At 37.5% G+C, this 17742-nt stretch overlaps 1 protein-coding gene across 4 annotated transcripts in view; it reads right to left on the bottom strand.

Moving 5' to 3' along the window:
* Window positions 1-6281: 6281 nt before the first annotated feature.
* BMS1 (BMS1 ribosome biogenesis factor) overlaps window positions 6282-17742 on the bottom strand; it is a 50912-nt gene continuing 39451 nt past the window's right edge. For 3 of the 4 annotated variants that reach the window (XM_036026667.1, XM_036026669.1, XM_028511267.2), the window contains 10 exons: window positions 17583-17656; window positions 16406-16582; window positions 13480-13668; window positions 13209-13389; window positions 12956-13014; window positions 11838-11960; window positions 10618-10765; window positions 10109-10284; window positions 7926-8087; window positions 6912-7410 (listed from right to left, as the gene is read on the bottom strand). In XM_036026667.1, coding sequence (XP_035882560.1) covers window positions 7180-7410; window positions 7926-8087; window positions 10109-10284; window positions 10618-10765; window positions 11838-11960; window positions 12956-13014; window positions 13209-13389; window positions 13480-13668; window positions 16406-16582; window positions 17583-17656 — 1520 coding nt within the window. In that variant the 3' untranslated portion in view covers window positions 6912-7179. Of the gene's footprint in view, window positions 7411-7925; window positions 8088-10108; window positions 10285-10617; window positions 10766-11837; window positions 11961-12955; window positions 13015-13208; window positions 13390-13479; window positions 13669-16405; window positions 16583-17582; window positions 17657-17742 lie in introns of all 4 variants that reach the window. The other variant, XM_028511266.2, reaches the window with a different exon arrangement.

Raw genomic sequence — 17742 nt, 5'->3', positions numbered from 1 at the left:
CGTACCACTACCCAGTTTGTACACAGCTGATCCTCCACAGAGGGTGGAGGTTGGTGGTAAGTAGTTGCAGCCAATCCTTGCAGCCGACTGGCCTGGATAAGGCCCTCCCAATGACCTCCCAACAGCAAAGAACCTCAACTACAAGAGGAAGATGTACTCAGTCCACAAGATGGGTACACCTGGAGTACTGAGCTTAGGTGATAGGGGAGGCTGTGCCACTGGACCCTACAGGACACCTACTGCATGAGACCGTACTACCAAGACACGGAGTCAAAGCAGCTCTACCTAATACACAGAAACAAACACAGGGAGGCTGCAAAAATGAGGAGATAAAGAAACATGGCCCAAATGAAAGAACAGGTCAAAGCTCCAGAAAAAAGAGCTAAACAAAATGGAGATAAGCATTCTATCAGATAGAATTCAAATCACCAGTTATAAAGATGCTCAAGGAACTTAGTGTGGACCTTAACAGCATAAAAAAGATCTAGTCAGAACTGAAGGATACAATAATTGAAACAAAGAACAATTTACAAAGAAACAACAGTAGAATGGATGAAACCAACAATCAAATCAATAATTTGGAATATAACAAAGCAAAAAACAACCCATCAAAACAACAGGAGAATCCAAGAAAACAAGGATAATGTAAGCAGCCTGTGGAACAACTTTAAGCAATCCAACATTCACATTATAGGGTTCCAGAAGATGAAAAGAAAGAATAAGAAATTGGAAATCTATTTGAAAAAATAATGAAAAGACATGGTAAAGGAAACAGACATTCAAGTCTAGGAAGCACAGTCCCAAACAAGATGGATGGTAAAGGCCTACCCCAGGACACATCATAATCAAAATACCAAAGGTTAAAGATAAAGAGATGGGATAGGGAATGTGGGAGAACAGGTGAGAAGTGAGGGGATTAAGAAGTACAAATAGTTATAGAACAGCCCTGGTGATGTAAAGTACAGTATAGGAAAGGGAGTAGACAAAGAACTTACATGTATGGCCAGTGGACATGAACACAAGTTGGGGGCTTTCCTGAGGGAGTGGGGGGGTGCCAGGTGGAGGTGAACAAAAGGGAAAAATCAGGACAACTGTAATAGCATAATCAATAATACATAATTTAAAAAAACATATCTTTGAACATGGACCTAAGAGACAGATCAGGTCCCACACAGACCACAAGGCAGCACATATATGGGTCTAATCCAAATAACACTTTCAAGGCTTTATAAATGAAAATGACATTGTGACCAAAACCAATAGAAGACTGGTTGTAACTTGTAGCTAAATAGTAATTACAGGGATATGTACAGCATTAAACGTTTATATTAGAAAAAAGAAAAATCTCACCCTAGAGTGTTGTATCATACACTGAAAGGTTGCTGGTTCAACTTCTGGCAGGGCACATGCCTAGGTTGCAGGTTAGATCCCCAGTCTGGGTACATGAAAGAGGCAAGTGATCGATGTTTTGCACATTAATGTCTGTCTGTCTCTCTCTTAACCCTTTTCTCTTTCTCTATAGTGAGAATATAATAAACCTTAAAAAAAGGGGGGAAAAAAGAAAAGAAAAACTCAAATTACTAATCTAAGCTTCAATCTTAATCCATTAGAAAAAGAATAAAATTATGACACAAACACAAAAAGAATAAAAAGAAGAAAACAATAAAACCAAAACACTGGGAAAAATCAATAAAATCAAGCTCATTCTTTGAAAAAAAATTTAAAAATTGATAAGCATGTAAGACTAAGAACAAATGCAGAAAAAATACAAATTACCAATATGAAGAATGAAAGAGGTGATACTACAGGTCTCAAAAATAATAAAAGCATGTAAGGGAATCCTAAAACTAATTCTATGCCCCGAAGTTTGACAACTTAGACAAAATAAACACCATTTAACAATCTATCACAATACACTTAAGATTGTGGATGAAAAGGGGCCACATATTAAACCTGATAAACTCAGGGGAGGTCTGCATGATGGCCTTACAAATGTAGAGTCCTAAAGTAACCACATAAGATAGTCTGAAATTTAAAACGTTCTAATGGACTTCTAGACAGATGGAGGCATAGGTAGATACACTTTGTCTCCTTGCAAAACAAAAAGAAGGACAACAACAAATTTAAAAACAAAAAACCAGAACTGACAGAAAATCAAACTGTACAGAAGTCCGACAACCAAGGAGTTAAAGAAGAAACATTTATTCAGACTGGTAAGAGGGGCAGAGACAGGAAGCCAGGGCACAGAGGACTTGCAACAAGGTAACAATTGGAGGACCAGGAGGGTGAGACAGCGGCTAGTAGTGCCACATTTGCGGCTAGTAGTGCCACATTTGCGTGTGGATACTCTGGAAGGAACGAATGGGTAGCAAGAAAGACCACGCAGGGTTGCAGCGTGGGAAAAGAAAGCATCAAAACTTCTCACAGTAAAAAATCTGTGGGGGTTGTGGGGGCAGGAGAAACTCCCAGCCTCACAGAAGAGTTCGTTGGAGGGACCCACTGGGTCCCAGAATGTACACAAACCCACCCACCCACCTGGGAATCAGTGCCAGGAGGGCCCAATTTGCTTGTGGGTAGTGGGGGAAGTGACTGAAAGCCAGCTGGGAGCCAAGCAAGAGGCAATGTTCCCTCTTTGACCCTTACCCCACATACAGCACCACAATGCAGCAATGCAGACTGCCCCACCCTGGCAAATACCTAAGGCTCCACCCCTTACAACGTAACAGGCATGCCAAGACAAAGAAACACAGCTGAAATGAAAGAACAGATCAAAACTCCCGAAAAACAACTAAGTGATGATGAGACAGACAACCTATCAGATGCAGAGTTCAAAACACTGGTAATCAGGATGCTTGCAGAAGTGGTTGAGTATAGTCACAAAATCAAGAAAAAAGTGAAGGCTATGCAAAGTGAAATAAAAAAAAATATACAGGAAACCAACAGTGAAGGGAAGAAACCAGGACTAAATCAACAGTTTGGAGCAGAAGGAAGAAAGAAACATTTAACCAGAACAGAATGAAGAAACAAAAATTTTTAAAAAATGAAGAGAGGCTTAGGAACTTCTTGGACAACTTTAAACATTCCAACATCCAAATCACAGGGGTGCCAGAAACAGAAGAGGAAGAGCAAGAAATTGAAAACTTATTAGAAAAAATAATGAAGAACATCCCTAACCTGGCAAAGATTGGACCTGTGGAAGAACCCATGGAAGAACACACCAAGGCACATCATATTTACATTACCCAAGATTAAAGAGAAGGGAAGAATCTTAAAAGCAGTAAGAGAAAAGGAGACAGTTTCCTACAAAAGAGTGCCCATAAGGCTATCAGCTGATTTCTCAAAGGAAAGTTTACAGGCAAGAAGAGGATGGAAAGAAGTATTCCAAGTCATGAAACACAAGGACCTACACCCAAGGTTACTCTATCCAGCAATGCTTTCATTTAGAATGGAAGGGCAGATAAAGTCCTTCTCAGATAAGGTCAAGTTAAAGGAGTTCCTCAATACCAAACCCTTATCATATGAAATGTTAAAGAGATTTATCTAAGAAATAGAAGAAAATCAAAAACTATAAACAGGCTGAACAGTAAAAAGACAACAAACATAACTATGAACAACTGAACCTAAAAAAAAAAAAAAACTAAGCAAACAACTAGAATAGGAACAGAATCTCAGAAATGGAGATAACATGGAAGGTTATCAGTGGGGAAGGTGAGGGGGAAAATGGGTGGGGAAGGGTACAGGTAATAAGAAGCATAATGGTAGGCATAAAATGGGGGGAGGTTAAGAATAGTATAGGAAATGGAGAAGCCAAAGAATTTGCATGGACGACTCACAGACATGGACTAAAGTGGGTGGGGATGCTGGAGGGTGCAGGGGTGCAGAGCAGAGGGGAATAAAAGGGAGAAAAAAATTGGGTCAACTGTAATCAATAAAATATACTTTAAAAAAAGGACTACATGCTCTATATTTCCACTTATGCGACATTTCAAAATGACAAAGCTGTTATGATAAAAAAACACATCAGTGATTAGCAGGGATTGGAGGTGGCAGATGGTTTGGCTATGTAGAATGAGGGAGTGCTTTAGAGATGGGATTATTTAATATCTCAATTGTGGTGGTGGTTACTTGAATCTATATACATGTTAAAATTCATAGACCTATATACCTCTTTAAAATGATACAAGAATTAAAAAATTTTTAAATCTGTTCTGTACTATAACTTTGCATGTAGTCTCATTAAATCCTTACAACCTGTAAGACTGGTTTATTATTTCCATCTTACGGACCTGAAACTTGAAACTCAGAGCTACTCAGGAACTTGGCCATAGTCACATCCTAGAGTGGCACAGCCTAGAGTCCCCTAACCAGACCCTCAATGCACCTCAACACTGGGATAGTCAACTGTGTGGTTATTAAGTAGTCTAAGACATTGGAAAGACAGGCTTTCATCTCTGTTGGTATCACTTACATGTCTGGCTTCTGTGCAGTGCTATTTAGATGAACCTCAGGAGGATCACATGGGCTTCTTGGGCACTAGTCTACACACAGGGCTTGAATTTTTTATGTGAAGATATCAAGCTAATGGAAAGAATGCTGGACTGAGAACCACTGTATTCGAACTTGACCCCTTAGATGATTTCACCCACTTCCAGGTAGGGACTGATGTCTGTCAGAAAGTGTATTGTAATCCCAGATAGTACATGAACCTGAGCTTTAAATGGTATTTCTAGCTCCACTGATGTCTCTATATGGCCATCACAATAGGTACATGCTCTAAAAAATGAGCTTATCATTCTACCCTACATCTCAGCTAGCTTAGACCCCCAGTTCAGGTTAAACACCTGGAAGTCCTGGGGTCCTCCCTGAAAATCCCTGGCTTCTTACAACCCCTATATCCAATATACTCATACTTTCAAAGTTACTGGCTAAAACCCTAGCATTCTCCACTTCTGCCTCTCTGCACCACCTTCCAGCACTCCTATGTCAGCCTCCTTCTAGGACTTATGCCTAGACTCCCTCCAAACTGCTCTCTACCCAGCAGTAGAGAAAGGGAATTTTTCAAAAATGCAAAGCTCACCATGTTGTCCCAGCTAAGTGTCTGCTAAGGGATTCCCAGTATCTTGGGATAACAATAGCACCTTAATTTAGCTTCATAGCCCGTCTTTCTACCTGCCTTTTCATTTCCTTCTCCAGCTGCCTGCAATGCTGTGTCCCTATCCTGGCTCTATCCACAGGACCTTAGCACAGACATTCCTGCTGCCTGACATACTACATTATCTTCCCCTCCCCAAATCCCACCTTTTGCCAAGTTAAACTGCTTCTTCAGATCACGGGTCAAAGGTCACTTACTTCCTTTAAGGAAGCCTTCTCTGACCTATACTATGTCTACAGCCACTCTGTCCTCAACATAACAACTGGCCACACAGGCCATCAAGCAATTGCAATGTGCAACTGCTGCTAAGGAACTGAAGATTTAATTTTGTTTAATTTTAATTAGTTTCTATTTCAATTCAAAAACTGGTACTGGTTTCAGTTATATTTGAAATAGCTAGGGTTAATGTAAATTTTACTTTTCAATTGCAAATAAAATCTAAATATAAATCAATTATCCTCCACAGAATGTAGCATCTAAATTGAGAGGCACTGTAAAATACACACCAAATTCAAAGAGTTGACAAAAAACAGGAATGTCAAATACCTCACTAATGGTTTTTATATTATGTGTTGCAATATTTAGATATGTTTAAAAAATAAAAATATTAAAATTCATTTCACCTGTTTTTTTTCCCTTTTGTTAATGTGCTAGCACTCTACCTCTGTTAGGTGGATAGAAAACCTAATCGCACAGGCCGTGCGGCAGAGGTTCTTTCTGGCTGTCCCCTCAGCAGAAGGCAGTGTGGTAAGGTGGCTATCTCCTTGAGTCAAGCCAGCTATGTATACTGGAGCCAGTTTTCTCTTCCCTCTCTTCAGTCAGGATTCCTCGAGAGAAATGAAATTTAAGAATATGATGAAATAGCTCTACTTAGATAGCAACTTTTCTACTTAGGTTTTATGTTATTAAGTTTGCCAAAACTTATAGTTTTTAAAACATATTATCACACTGATGTCTTTCCTTCAACCCAGGGACTGGCAAGCCAACCTGGGATGTAGGGCTGATGAGGTACACTCAGAATGTCACAGGGAGGAGTTGGAAAGCTTGGTAGTAGTAACAGCTCCTGTTTTCCTATGCACTTGGTGCCAAACCACAGAATCTTCACAGGTAAGGAAAGATTGAAGCACAGTCAGTGATATAGCAGGTATTTAATTAACTCACCCGTTTATTGCACACATATGAGGTACCTGACACCAATAGTTAGGTTCAAGGTGCATGGTGGTAAGCAGGGTGTAGTTCAGGGTAATGGTTCCCAAACATTCGGACCTTAAGATTTTCAAACTCTTGCAAATGACTGAGGTCCTAAAAGTTTTTCTCCATGTGGATCATAGCAATCAACTTTTACTATATAAGAAATCAGAGCTAAAAAACAATTAATAATTAGTTTTAAAAGAACCAAAAAAGGGCTACTTTATGGTAACATAAATACCATGTTCTTGTGAAAAATATTTTCCAAGGCAAAAACAATCTGTAGGAAAGTAGCGCTGTTTTACATTTTTGCAAGTCTTTTTAAGTCTGGCTTATGGAAGAAGCTGGCTTCTCCCATCTGCAGTTAAGTTGCTGCATTATTGTACAATATGTATCCTATAGGAAACTTGGCTGTGCACTGTACATACATCCTTCTCTAAAATTTTTCTTTCAAGCTGAGGTTTCAAGTTAACATCTCTCCCCTTTCTGGAAGACTCACCATGAAGGGTAGAATAAGTATTTATCCACAATCATCAAGCATTCAGCCCTAATGAAAACTACTAAGCCAAAATTAAGGGGAAAATATTTTAATCATTCTTTTATAGTGCTCACACACATACACAAAAATAAACCGAGACAGATAAATGTAAGAGAATCTACAAAACCATAAATTACATTGCCTTAAATCTTGACATAACCTAGATGTTGAGAATAAACAGGTATCCTATCAGTAGATTTCCATTTCTCTTCTCCAAGGCACAGTCTGGGTGATAAATTCAACAAAGAGATCTTTCTGGGGCTCCAGTGCTGACCCAAATGATAGCCTATCTGTCTGGAGCTCACTTCATTTGCTCCTCAGGCCCCTTCAGACTAGACTTCTGATTTCTTCTTTCTTTTTGACCCTGAATTCGAAAGAGCTTCTTCCTGAGATCCTTCTGTCGCTTCAGCTTCTCTTCTTGCTCCTTCTGCTTCAGTATGAAGTGTTCTTTGTTGTGCAGATGCTGTTGCTCCTTGGCCTTCTTCAACTTGTGGCCGTGCACTGTACTTAGTGCATCCAGCAGAGCCAGGATCTGACAAGGACAAAACTCAGTGAACATCAGACTGCTTCAGCAGTGACAGCATGCCTTCCTTCGAAGTTTAATGGGACCTATACACTTCGGCTATCAAAACTAGAATTAACTCATGATGCAAATGAATGTTAACCAAGTGAAAATTTATCCTGAACTAGGAAGTTATAATGTGAACAAAGGTATAAGTTGGAGTCTATTTACTTAGCAAAATACTTTAATAATGGTCTTCACCACAAAACTACCTTTGGATACTATTTACAACCAATTAAGACAGAGTGATTTATAAGCTGTGTGCCTGTTATTTCCCATTAAAATGCATAAGGCAGGGTATGGCTAAACAAAAGAGAAAAGACTCTAGCCTTTCCTCTAACTGCCAATTTTAAATGCCTTGAATAAGTCTGGCCCTTATCCTTTCCTGATGAAAAATGAGAAGACAGTAGAAATGCCAAATGTGCTACTGACAGCATTATTTTCACATCTAAATGCAGCACGCAGGAAGCCATTATTGACATTACCTTCCTTTCATGAGGCTCCCGAACGACCGCGGGTCTCAGCCTGTCCCTAGGCGTCTTGCCTGCTTTTGCCTGGGTCTTAGGCTTGGTCTTAAAGGGCAGGGCCTTCTGCAAGGCTTTTGGGATGTACAGTGAATTAAAATGTTTCTTCTGTCTCACAATCAGCTGAAAAAAAAAAAAAAAAAAAGACTGTAACATATTTAAATTATGATCTGTGTGCATTTAAAACTTTCATAAAATCTTCTCAATGGATTAACTTTCCACCAGATCAGTAACACCAGAATATGCTGACCATCAGAAGCAAGGATTTAATAATCTATCAAATATGGATTGCCTCAACAGACAAGCACAGCTCTAGGCAAAACAGAGAAATATATAAAACATATTTACAATTCATTCAAGAATTCAACTGTCCTCATTTCTACAGGATGAACTATGGGAATCTCAATGAAACAGCTGAATACATCCAAAATGTCTTGTAATGGAAAATTCTGTCCTTATCTTTAGGGCACTGAGGTATTTTTTTTTCTAACCTAACAAGAATAATCTGGCTGTTCATCTTGACTGTCAACCTCTCTTGATTTAAGGACATAGTTCTTCCCCTAATCAGAACCAGTGTCTCCATCCTTGATTCTCATTGAGAAGTTTAACTTTATTCTGTTTCTAATAGAAAACCAGCTGAGAATATTGAGATTTATTTAACAACAAATGAAGGCAAGGCGCTCTCTACATTCAATTTTTAAAGTAATCTAAATTCTATGCTTAAATTGGGATGCCTCAGAACTCATTAACAAGTAGAGACTTTTGCCCCAGGCCTTTACCAAGGTCAACATCAACTAAGAATATTTCTGCTATGCCCCTAAATTAATTATTGAAAACATCATCTACAATAATATTCAATATTCTGTTTTAGAAAACTAAAATGCCTTAGAATGAAAGAAATCATAGAAATCACCTTCTCAAGAATAGTAATTAAGCACTTCAGACTGGACAAGAGGTACCATGTCCTGAAGTGTAGTGTATTTTAAGTGACACTCATGTAACATGATTCAAAATTAACTATTTTATAGAAAAAGTAATGCAAGGGAAACTTTTGTCTCAAGCAGAATGGCAGGCTACTATCCTGAACTACCATCTTATTACAAAACAATTAAATGTCCTGCATTAAAACAAACAACTATTTTCAAATATATTGTTAACCTGTGAAGAAATAATGAAAGTTCTGACACCAAAATCTAAATGAAAATAGAAGCTAGAAAGGCACTTGAGAACTTAAAAGAAAAAAATACTGATGAGGTCAACTACTGGCAAGAATATGGAAAAACCAGAACTCCGATAAGCGGTTAGTGGGAGTCTAACTAACCTGGTGTGACTCTAAAATACTACAGGCATCATACACTGAAGTTTAACAAATGCCTACTCTGTAACCCGGCACTTCCACTCTTGGGGATCTATGCAACAGAAATATGTGCCCACGCACACCCAATAAGTTACATATATGTTCAGGGCAGCATTTATAATGGACAAGTATTGGAATTGAAGTCCATCGATAAATTAACTTCTTCATATAACAGAATTCTACTCAACAATAACAACTGAGTATCTGCTATATACAAGAACATGAATGAATTTCATAATACTATCAAAAGAAGCCAGGCAAAATATGTGCTGTATTTTATATAACTCAAAAAAAAAGGCTAAATTAATTTATATATCAGGAGTTGAGAAGAAGGTTAGTGACTGGGAGAGGTCACATTGGGGGCTTCTGTTGTGCTAGTAATTCTACTGCGTCATCCAGGTGGTGGCAATATGGTCGTGTTAAAGTTCAATGACTTGTACGCTTCTGATTTGTGTACTTTTCTGTATGTATGTTACACTTTAATAAAAATGTTTATTAAAACTTTCCCCAAAGCCTACACTGCTTGAATAAGAATTAGCACATTGTTTTTAAAATAAATGTATATGATGAAAAAAACAGACCAAGAGAATAGACAATGAAGTCTCTTTTCCAAACCACAGAAAACTACCATTACTCCTTTCCTATGTTCTTCTATAATAGTCTATGAATATATAATATGTTCATTCAAATTTAATGACAGACTTTCTACTTAAAAAATCAAATCACAGAAAATATTACACACAAAGTATCTGGATGAGCCATCTACAGAGCACATGAGTGATGGTACCTTATACAGAGAGTCCTTGTTGGGCTTTAGTCTGACATGATGGGTGAGCCGGAGTTGACCAGTTGTCCGCATTCCTGACCAGGTATCTTTTTCACCAACTGGTTTCAGCAAAGATGTTACTGGGTTATAGAAGGCCGGAATGGAGACAGGATACCAACTTCTCATGAAGACAATATCTGGAAAGAGAAATTTAACATTTTCAGAAGATTTATATTAATCTGTCAAACAAAAGAACAAAATGTTCACCCCAAACTTCTCCAGCTAGTATTTGAAGACAGATTTTACCATGTGAACTACCCTTGAATATCATAAAACTTTTATTGAATGTGGACTGCATGGCTCCAGATACAGTGTGACTTGGCACACTGCGCCAGATGCTCCAAACTGGGGAGACCTCAAGATCATTCCAGCTTTCTAAAAACCTAAACTACGACCTCTAATCCAAACTAGCTAGAAATCAACAGCACATAATAACATGCTATCATGAATATACCACAAAAGATATTTACCACTCATCAGCAACTTATCTTCAAAGCTGGCCCGGAAAGCTCCTTCTGGAGCTCGGAGTGCTTTCTTGATCTGTCCCCTTATTCCACTGACCGTTCGAACCACAGCACCTTCAAATTTGGCCACTTCTAAGGCAGAATTAAACATTCCCTACAGTATATATATATATATAGATATATATATAAAAAAATACACACAAAATCAGATACTTTTTAGTTCATAAATACATCCTCGGGTATAAAACATAAAACAACACACTGAAGGGTGATAAAAATAATAATAAAATGTATTTTCCCTATAAAAGTCAGGAATTAATGGGTCAAGAATACAACTCTATTTTATCTTCCCCTAAATAATATTAATTAAGACTTTATTGTGGGCTCATTAACATGCTCATCACTAATAATGTTGAACACAAGATCCTAAGGTATTTATTGGACTGAACTGGACTAGACAGCCTTTGCTATAATCTCACAGGGCTGGACTGTAGCTCATTTAGCATTACTTAAGGTGCGCACAATCAGAAAATAATAAAAAGCTAGATAAATGCTACATAAAAGAACATTTTAATACCACCTTAACTCTGTGTTAATGGGAACACCCCTTCTACTGAAATTTTCAATAAAGGTCACTCAAACTACCCTCCTATATTATATTGTGTAAGTGTCCATTTCTGTCTACACTTGCCAAGAAGTCTTTTGAAAACTGCTTTGTCTAACTTTCTACTGATCTGTTCGACAAACTTATGATTTTTCTCTTCTTTCAAGGCAAATCAAAAAGGTAGGAAACAAAGCCCAGTGAATGATTACACATTTCAATACTCTATGACAGTATCACATGGAAGTAGTAATAAGTTAATAGTCTCATTTACTAAATGCCTCTATTTTACTTCACCCTAAGATTTCTGAGAATATTTAAGTAACACAGAGACCAACAGAAACAAGTAAACTAAAAACATCACAGATCAAGTTTATAAAAGATTTAAAATCCTGTCCTGAAACATCAGACCTATATTTCAGAAGCATTTCATTCCTCCTTTAACAATACAGGGGTGGGTAAAATAGGTTTCTCATACAAATAATACAGTCACAATACAAATAAATTCAGTAGTTAATAAATTACAATAAAAGAATAAACTGTTTTGCATATTCACAACTATAAACCTACTTTTGTCCACCCTGTATCTACATTTATATGTATGTAAATATACAGATATACAGACCTTAATGAATGAAGTATTTTTGAAAATTTTATATGGAAAACCCGTTAGCTTTAATTTTTTCACAATTTTTATGGATTTATCCAGATCAAGAACAATTCCTGTGGCAGCAATCCGGAAATCAGGCTAAAAGGAAACCCCCAAAATTTGAATTCAGGAATAGTATCAGCAAAAGAAAAATGACAATTCTTTGTAATATAATAAATTAACAAAGTGTATTTCATTAACAACCAGCTAAGGAAAAATAAGAATACCTGAACATGCAAAACAATATTTTAACAAAAGCTATCTGAAACTATAAAACACACATAAATTAATGATGATGTCTTCAGTATTTTTCTGAGTATGATTTCATAGTAACATAATTTCACAACAACGTTATACTTGAAAAGTAAAGAAATATGAAAATTTGGTTACAATGTTTAAGAAAGTAAACTTTGGACCTTCAGGTTGGGTTCCATCTGTTCATTATTCTGTTTTCTTTTCTGTTAAATGGTGCCAATAAAACCTGCTCTGATTGATCAAATGAAGACTGTGTGAACATACTTTGCTAAACCAACATTACAGGAAGGTGGTCTTGCCCTGGCTGGCGTGGCTCAGTGGACTGAGTGCTGGCTTACAAAGCAGGGGTTGCTGGTTGATTCCCAGTTGGGGCACATGCCTGGGTTGTGGGCTGGGTCCCCAGTGGGGGGGACACAAGAGAGGGAAACACACATTGATGTTTCTCTCCCTCTCTTTCTCCCTCATTCCCCCTCTAAAAATAAACAAATAAAATCTTAAAAGAAAAATTACAGGGAAGTGGTCTTATATCTAGCTAGTATCTGATATATTCCCTGAACCTCGTATAGTATTTAGCACATGGTAACCACTGCTTCAGTATTTTTAAAAAAATAAGTCCCAAAAGTGCGTAAAAATATAAAATGTCATCAGTACCATTATAATTCTTCTATTCCCTCTTCTCCACTCTGCAACGTATTTAAAAAGTAGAAAAATTAAAAACAAAGAGAAATTTACTCTACACACTAAAAATAAGTAATTTTCAACTTAGTTTCATGTACATATTCCATGTTCAAGATATAATTCAAACACAATATGTAAAATAAAACATCCAAGATATTTACCGTTATACCACTGACAAACTGTATTGCCAACACTCCAGTTCCTTGTGGAGTAATAGGACCTTAAATAAAACAGAAAAAATATATAGTGAACCACAAAATTTGGGATCTGTTTTAAATACATACTTCAATCCAAAAATAAAGAGAAAAATATTATGAATTGAGATCTCAAAAAAGGAAAAAAGCAAACCTATAATGATAAAGCCTAAAAGGTTTAAATTAACCTATAAGCAAATTATTCTTCATCACGTTTTACCCCAAAAGGTTGCTCCACAATGCATGTGCTGTGGGGTGTACTTTAAAAGCCTTTGTCTTCCATTATGGTCTTCAATATAATACAGTGGGATGGTCTGAAATCTCCTCCACCCTACAGAAAAAATGACTGGGTCTCGAGACTTGAGGATTTTCTTATACCAACGATGTTTCTTCAGACGCATCTGAGAGGAGAAGAGATTTCAATAAGATTATTCAGTGAAAGTATGTCCAAAAAAACCTCAATTCTCAATCACACAGCAAACGGTACCTACCTGTACATATCCAAGACTGCCCTCACTATTGCCCAAACCACCCAAAATAATTGGGTAATGGGGGTCAAAGTTAAGCACAAATTCACAGGGGACGTTCTCTATCTCAATTCGAACATACATCCCAGGTCGAAAACCCTCATATTGAACTCTGGCTTCATCATCTTGATCTTCAAATTCTGCCCGGTTAAGCTATGCATGGGAGGAAAAATTTTTAAAAAATTAAAAAAAACTTCACAATGCTGTTATCTTAATAAATGTAAGATTAATACATAAAAATGAACAATTTGAAAATAAAGGAACCACGAACAGGACTATTTAGGCCTTATCCTTAAAAAATAATATGAATTATATCTGCATAGTTTGTTCAGGGTATGTCCCAGCAAGTTTCTTCTCTGTTGCTTCAAGGTGTAGCAAATGTGAGCAACTCAGAAAGGACCCCTTAATGCTGGTCAGCAAACACTCTCAACTTCCCCAGTTTATTTCAAACTTGTTCACCTTTCTTCAAATACCCAAAATCAATCTCTTCGTCCCCATTTTTATTTAAACATTTATTTATTTTTAGAGAGAGGGGGAGGGAGGGAGAAAGAGAGGGAGAGAAACATCAATGTGTGGTTGCCTCTCACACGGCCCCTACTGGGGACTTGGCCTGAAAACCAGACGTGCACTGACTGGGAATCAAACCCATCACCTTTTGGTTTGCAGCCCGGTGCTCAATCCACTGAGCCGCACCGGCCAGGGCCATGCTCATTCTTAGCTGCTTTTCCTAATTTACTCAAAAGCTAAGCAATCTAAAGATCTTCAACAGCCAACCCTTCTACTGGTGTTTACACCCAAATCTAGCCTTTTATTATAGCTCTACACTGTTCAATATGGTAGCCACACATGGCTTTTTAAATTGAAATTAATTAAAATTAAATAGAAACTTAAAAATTCAGTTACTTGGTCACATTTCAAGTGATTGGTATCAATCTGTGGCTAGTGGCTGCAACCCAGTGCAGCTCAAACACATACTTCCCTCATCACAGGAAGTTCTACTGGGGCGCTGTTACACATTACTTATCAATCCATTTAACATCAAACTTTATTTGCACACTAGATATCATTTACTCTTGGACTTTATTCCAACAAATCTTGCCTGTTAGTTCTCTCATCTTAAAACCTTCTTTTGACTCCACTTCCTTCAGTAGTTCCCATTTTTCTGCTTCTTTCTGAAGAAAAGTGTCACAAAAGTTTTCTGTAGTTTCAGTCTCCATTTCTTCTGCAACCATTCTCTTAAATTCCTTAGAAATGGACTTTAATCCACACTCCATAAAAGTGCCTGACCAAGTCAGTTAAAGGGCTCAACATTTCTAATCCAGTGGTCATTTTGTCTTAATTATAGTTAACATATCAAGGAGATTTGAAGTAATTTATCACTTCCTTCTACAATGGCTTCCAGCATACCATATATTCTCTTAGATTTCTGATGTCTCCTGAACACTGCTCAATACCCATTGATGATGCTTCCTCTCTTCCCAGAACCTCATAATGGAGTACCTACCCAGTGTCAGTACTGGTCCTCTCCTCTCCTGTCTCTATATTTACTTTCCATGTCATCCTATCCATCTCATGGCTTTAAGCAGCATCTAGATCTAAGTCCCTGGCTCCAACTTCTCTCCAGAACTCCTCACTCACTACTTGCCACTCTACTGTCTGAAAGATAACCCAAACCTCACAGATCTAAACTTCATCTTCCCAAACCTATACCAACTAGAAATTTTTCTGTCTTACTTAGAAAAACCCAATTCTTCCAGTAAATCATCCTTATTTTCTCTCACACACCCCACATTCAATCCACCAGGAAATCCTAGTGATGTACTTTTAAAACAAAATATAAACCCAGGATTTGATACTTTCTTTCACTTCCACTGCCACACACCTCCCCATCCCCCAGTGTGAGTTATCTTTCTTTCATCTTACTGAACTCTTGCCAGAGCAATCCTTTCAAAGGTAATTATACCATAAGTATTTCTCCTCTGATCGAAGGGCCCCTATTTCACTTAGAGCAAAAAGGTTAGTCCTTTACAATGGCTCACAAAGTTCTAAGTGATTTTAAATTGTAAATGCCTAAAGCAAAGACTTCAGAACTAGCCTTACATTTCTCATTCACTTCTGTCAAGTCAGTATAGACCTGAAACCATCATGTTAACGAACAGTCAGTACGGGTATTTCTTTGACTAGATGAAGGCCTAGGTTGAATAAAACATGTTGATCACATTTTCACAAATTATACATTTAACTTGCAGAAGGTGTATTAAGGTACGCTCCAGCTTACAGAGATTATTGGTAACCCCATTTATCAAAGTACTCACACTGACTCCATACACATCTTTGTGTGTCTTTCAGAGTGAGTTCAACATCCCCAGGTAACAGGGCTAAACTATCTCCCTTTCAGCATTTTACATGCCCTCTTTATCTCCACATCTGACCTTAACTCAAAATATCCCCTGAACTCCGACCAAGTTTTCCTTAAGAACACCGGTGTGTGCATAAGCCACATAGGCCACAAATCACCTCCTTATTCAGATGATTTGATCATGGTTGCAGAAAATAGTAATATGAATGCTAAGGCAATACTGCCATTTAAATAAACTCACTGCCTCAAATAACTATACTGTGAGACCCTCAAAAGTAGTAGTAATGTTTCACCATTTCTGTTTCCTCAGTACTTAACGCTTGGTGAAAAATAGGTACTGATATCTTTCTGGTGAATTTCTAAGAGAAACAGATGACTGAATGAATAAACACACTCATCTGCACGTTGATCTTGGAGTCCTACTGAGAAGCACAGAAATAGGTCAGGGAGCAGAGAGCTAGAGACAGTTAAGTATTCACTACACTGTATTATAGCCTTGAAATGAGGCTGATAGGATCTTAGCTTTCTTACCTGTGTTTGTTTCTGCATTTCCCCTTTAAGATCATCAAAGTATGTGTTTTCTCCTTCATCATATTCCGCATCAAACAACTCCTTCAATTTTCTCTTCTTATCCAAATGCTTTTTCTTGACACTTTCCTCTGCACTGGGTTCAATTTCTTCTTTAAGTTCTTTCTCTACATCGTCAACCTTAAATTTCCAGAAAAGAAAATATTGTAAAAGCTTGTGAAGATCTTTTTTCTTTTTAGACTTAAAAAACATTAAAAAACTTCTATTGAGCTACAAAAATCTAGTTATGATCATCATGAAAACAAAACAAAACACAGCCTTCGGCTATAAATAACATGTACTGCCATTCCTTAATCTGTCTGGAAATGCCAAATATGAAAAAAATAATAGCAAATGTCCCAATCTCAGATGTGCCCAGATACTGTTCTAAAGAAATCTTAGGGAGAAGAGGGAATTAGTTTTTCTAAATGGCACTAAATTTTTTTTTTTGCTTAGATACAAGTAGTTTCTTCCATTTCTTAAAATTGAATTTATTGGGGGTGACACTGGTTATGGAAATTATATACGTTTCAAGTGTAAAATTCTATAATGCATCATCTCTTTATATGTGTTGTATGTTTTACTATCCCAAGTCTCCTTTCATCACCATTTATTTCCCTCTTCTGCCTGCCCCCAACACACTTTCCTTCCTGTATCACCATACTATTTATTATCTGTGTCCATGAAGGTTTTCTTTTCTTAATCCCTTTGTCTTTTTCACCCAGGCCTACAACCCCCTGACCCTTAACAGCTGTCAGTCTGTTCTCTATGAGTCTATTTCTATTTTGTTAGTTAGATAATTTTCTTCATTAGATTCTGCATATGATTTAAGAACAGAATGATGGCAAAAGGAATGATGGAGACAAACAAGGTGACCCAAGAGCTAAAACTTTCAATGACTGAAGAATCATAAGAAGGGGTAATGATAAGAAGGGGTAATAGGTATTAGTCCAAATATCAATAACAAATAAACCAGTAACCTTTGATCTGACCCCAACCTCCATGTTTTCAGAAAGGAATCCATCCAGTCTCTAATCTACACAGATAATAAGATTAGGATTTCTTAAAACAGGTCTCTCTTGGAATATACTGACCACAGATCAAGGGCCAGTAGCTGACACTGACCATGGCAAATTCATACCTGAGTATCCTGGCCTGATTTTCCCTTGTGCACATCCCCTGTTTCCAAGTCTTCAAAGTCACCATACAGCTCCTCTGGGAAAAGAACAACCGAATAACTCCTCTGTGAATAGGCTCTGCATGTGACACTCTAGTACCACTCAGAACCAGATGGAGAGTAT

The sequence above is a fragment of the Phyllostomus discolor genome, chromosome 5, assembly GCF_004126475.2.
Source record: "Phyllostomus discolor isolate MPI-MPIP mPhyDis1 chromosome 5, mPhyDis1.pri.v3, whole genome shotgun sequence".
NCBI classification, from domain to species: Eukaryota; Metazoa; Chordata; class Mammalia; order Chiroptera; family Phyllostomidae; genus Phyllostomus; species Phyllostomus discolor.
Note: the sequence above shows the minus strand (reverse complement) of the source record. Positions and strands in the feature narration are given on the sequence as shown.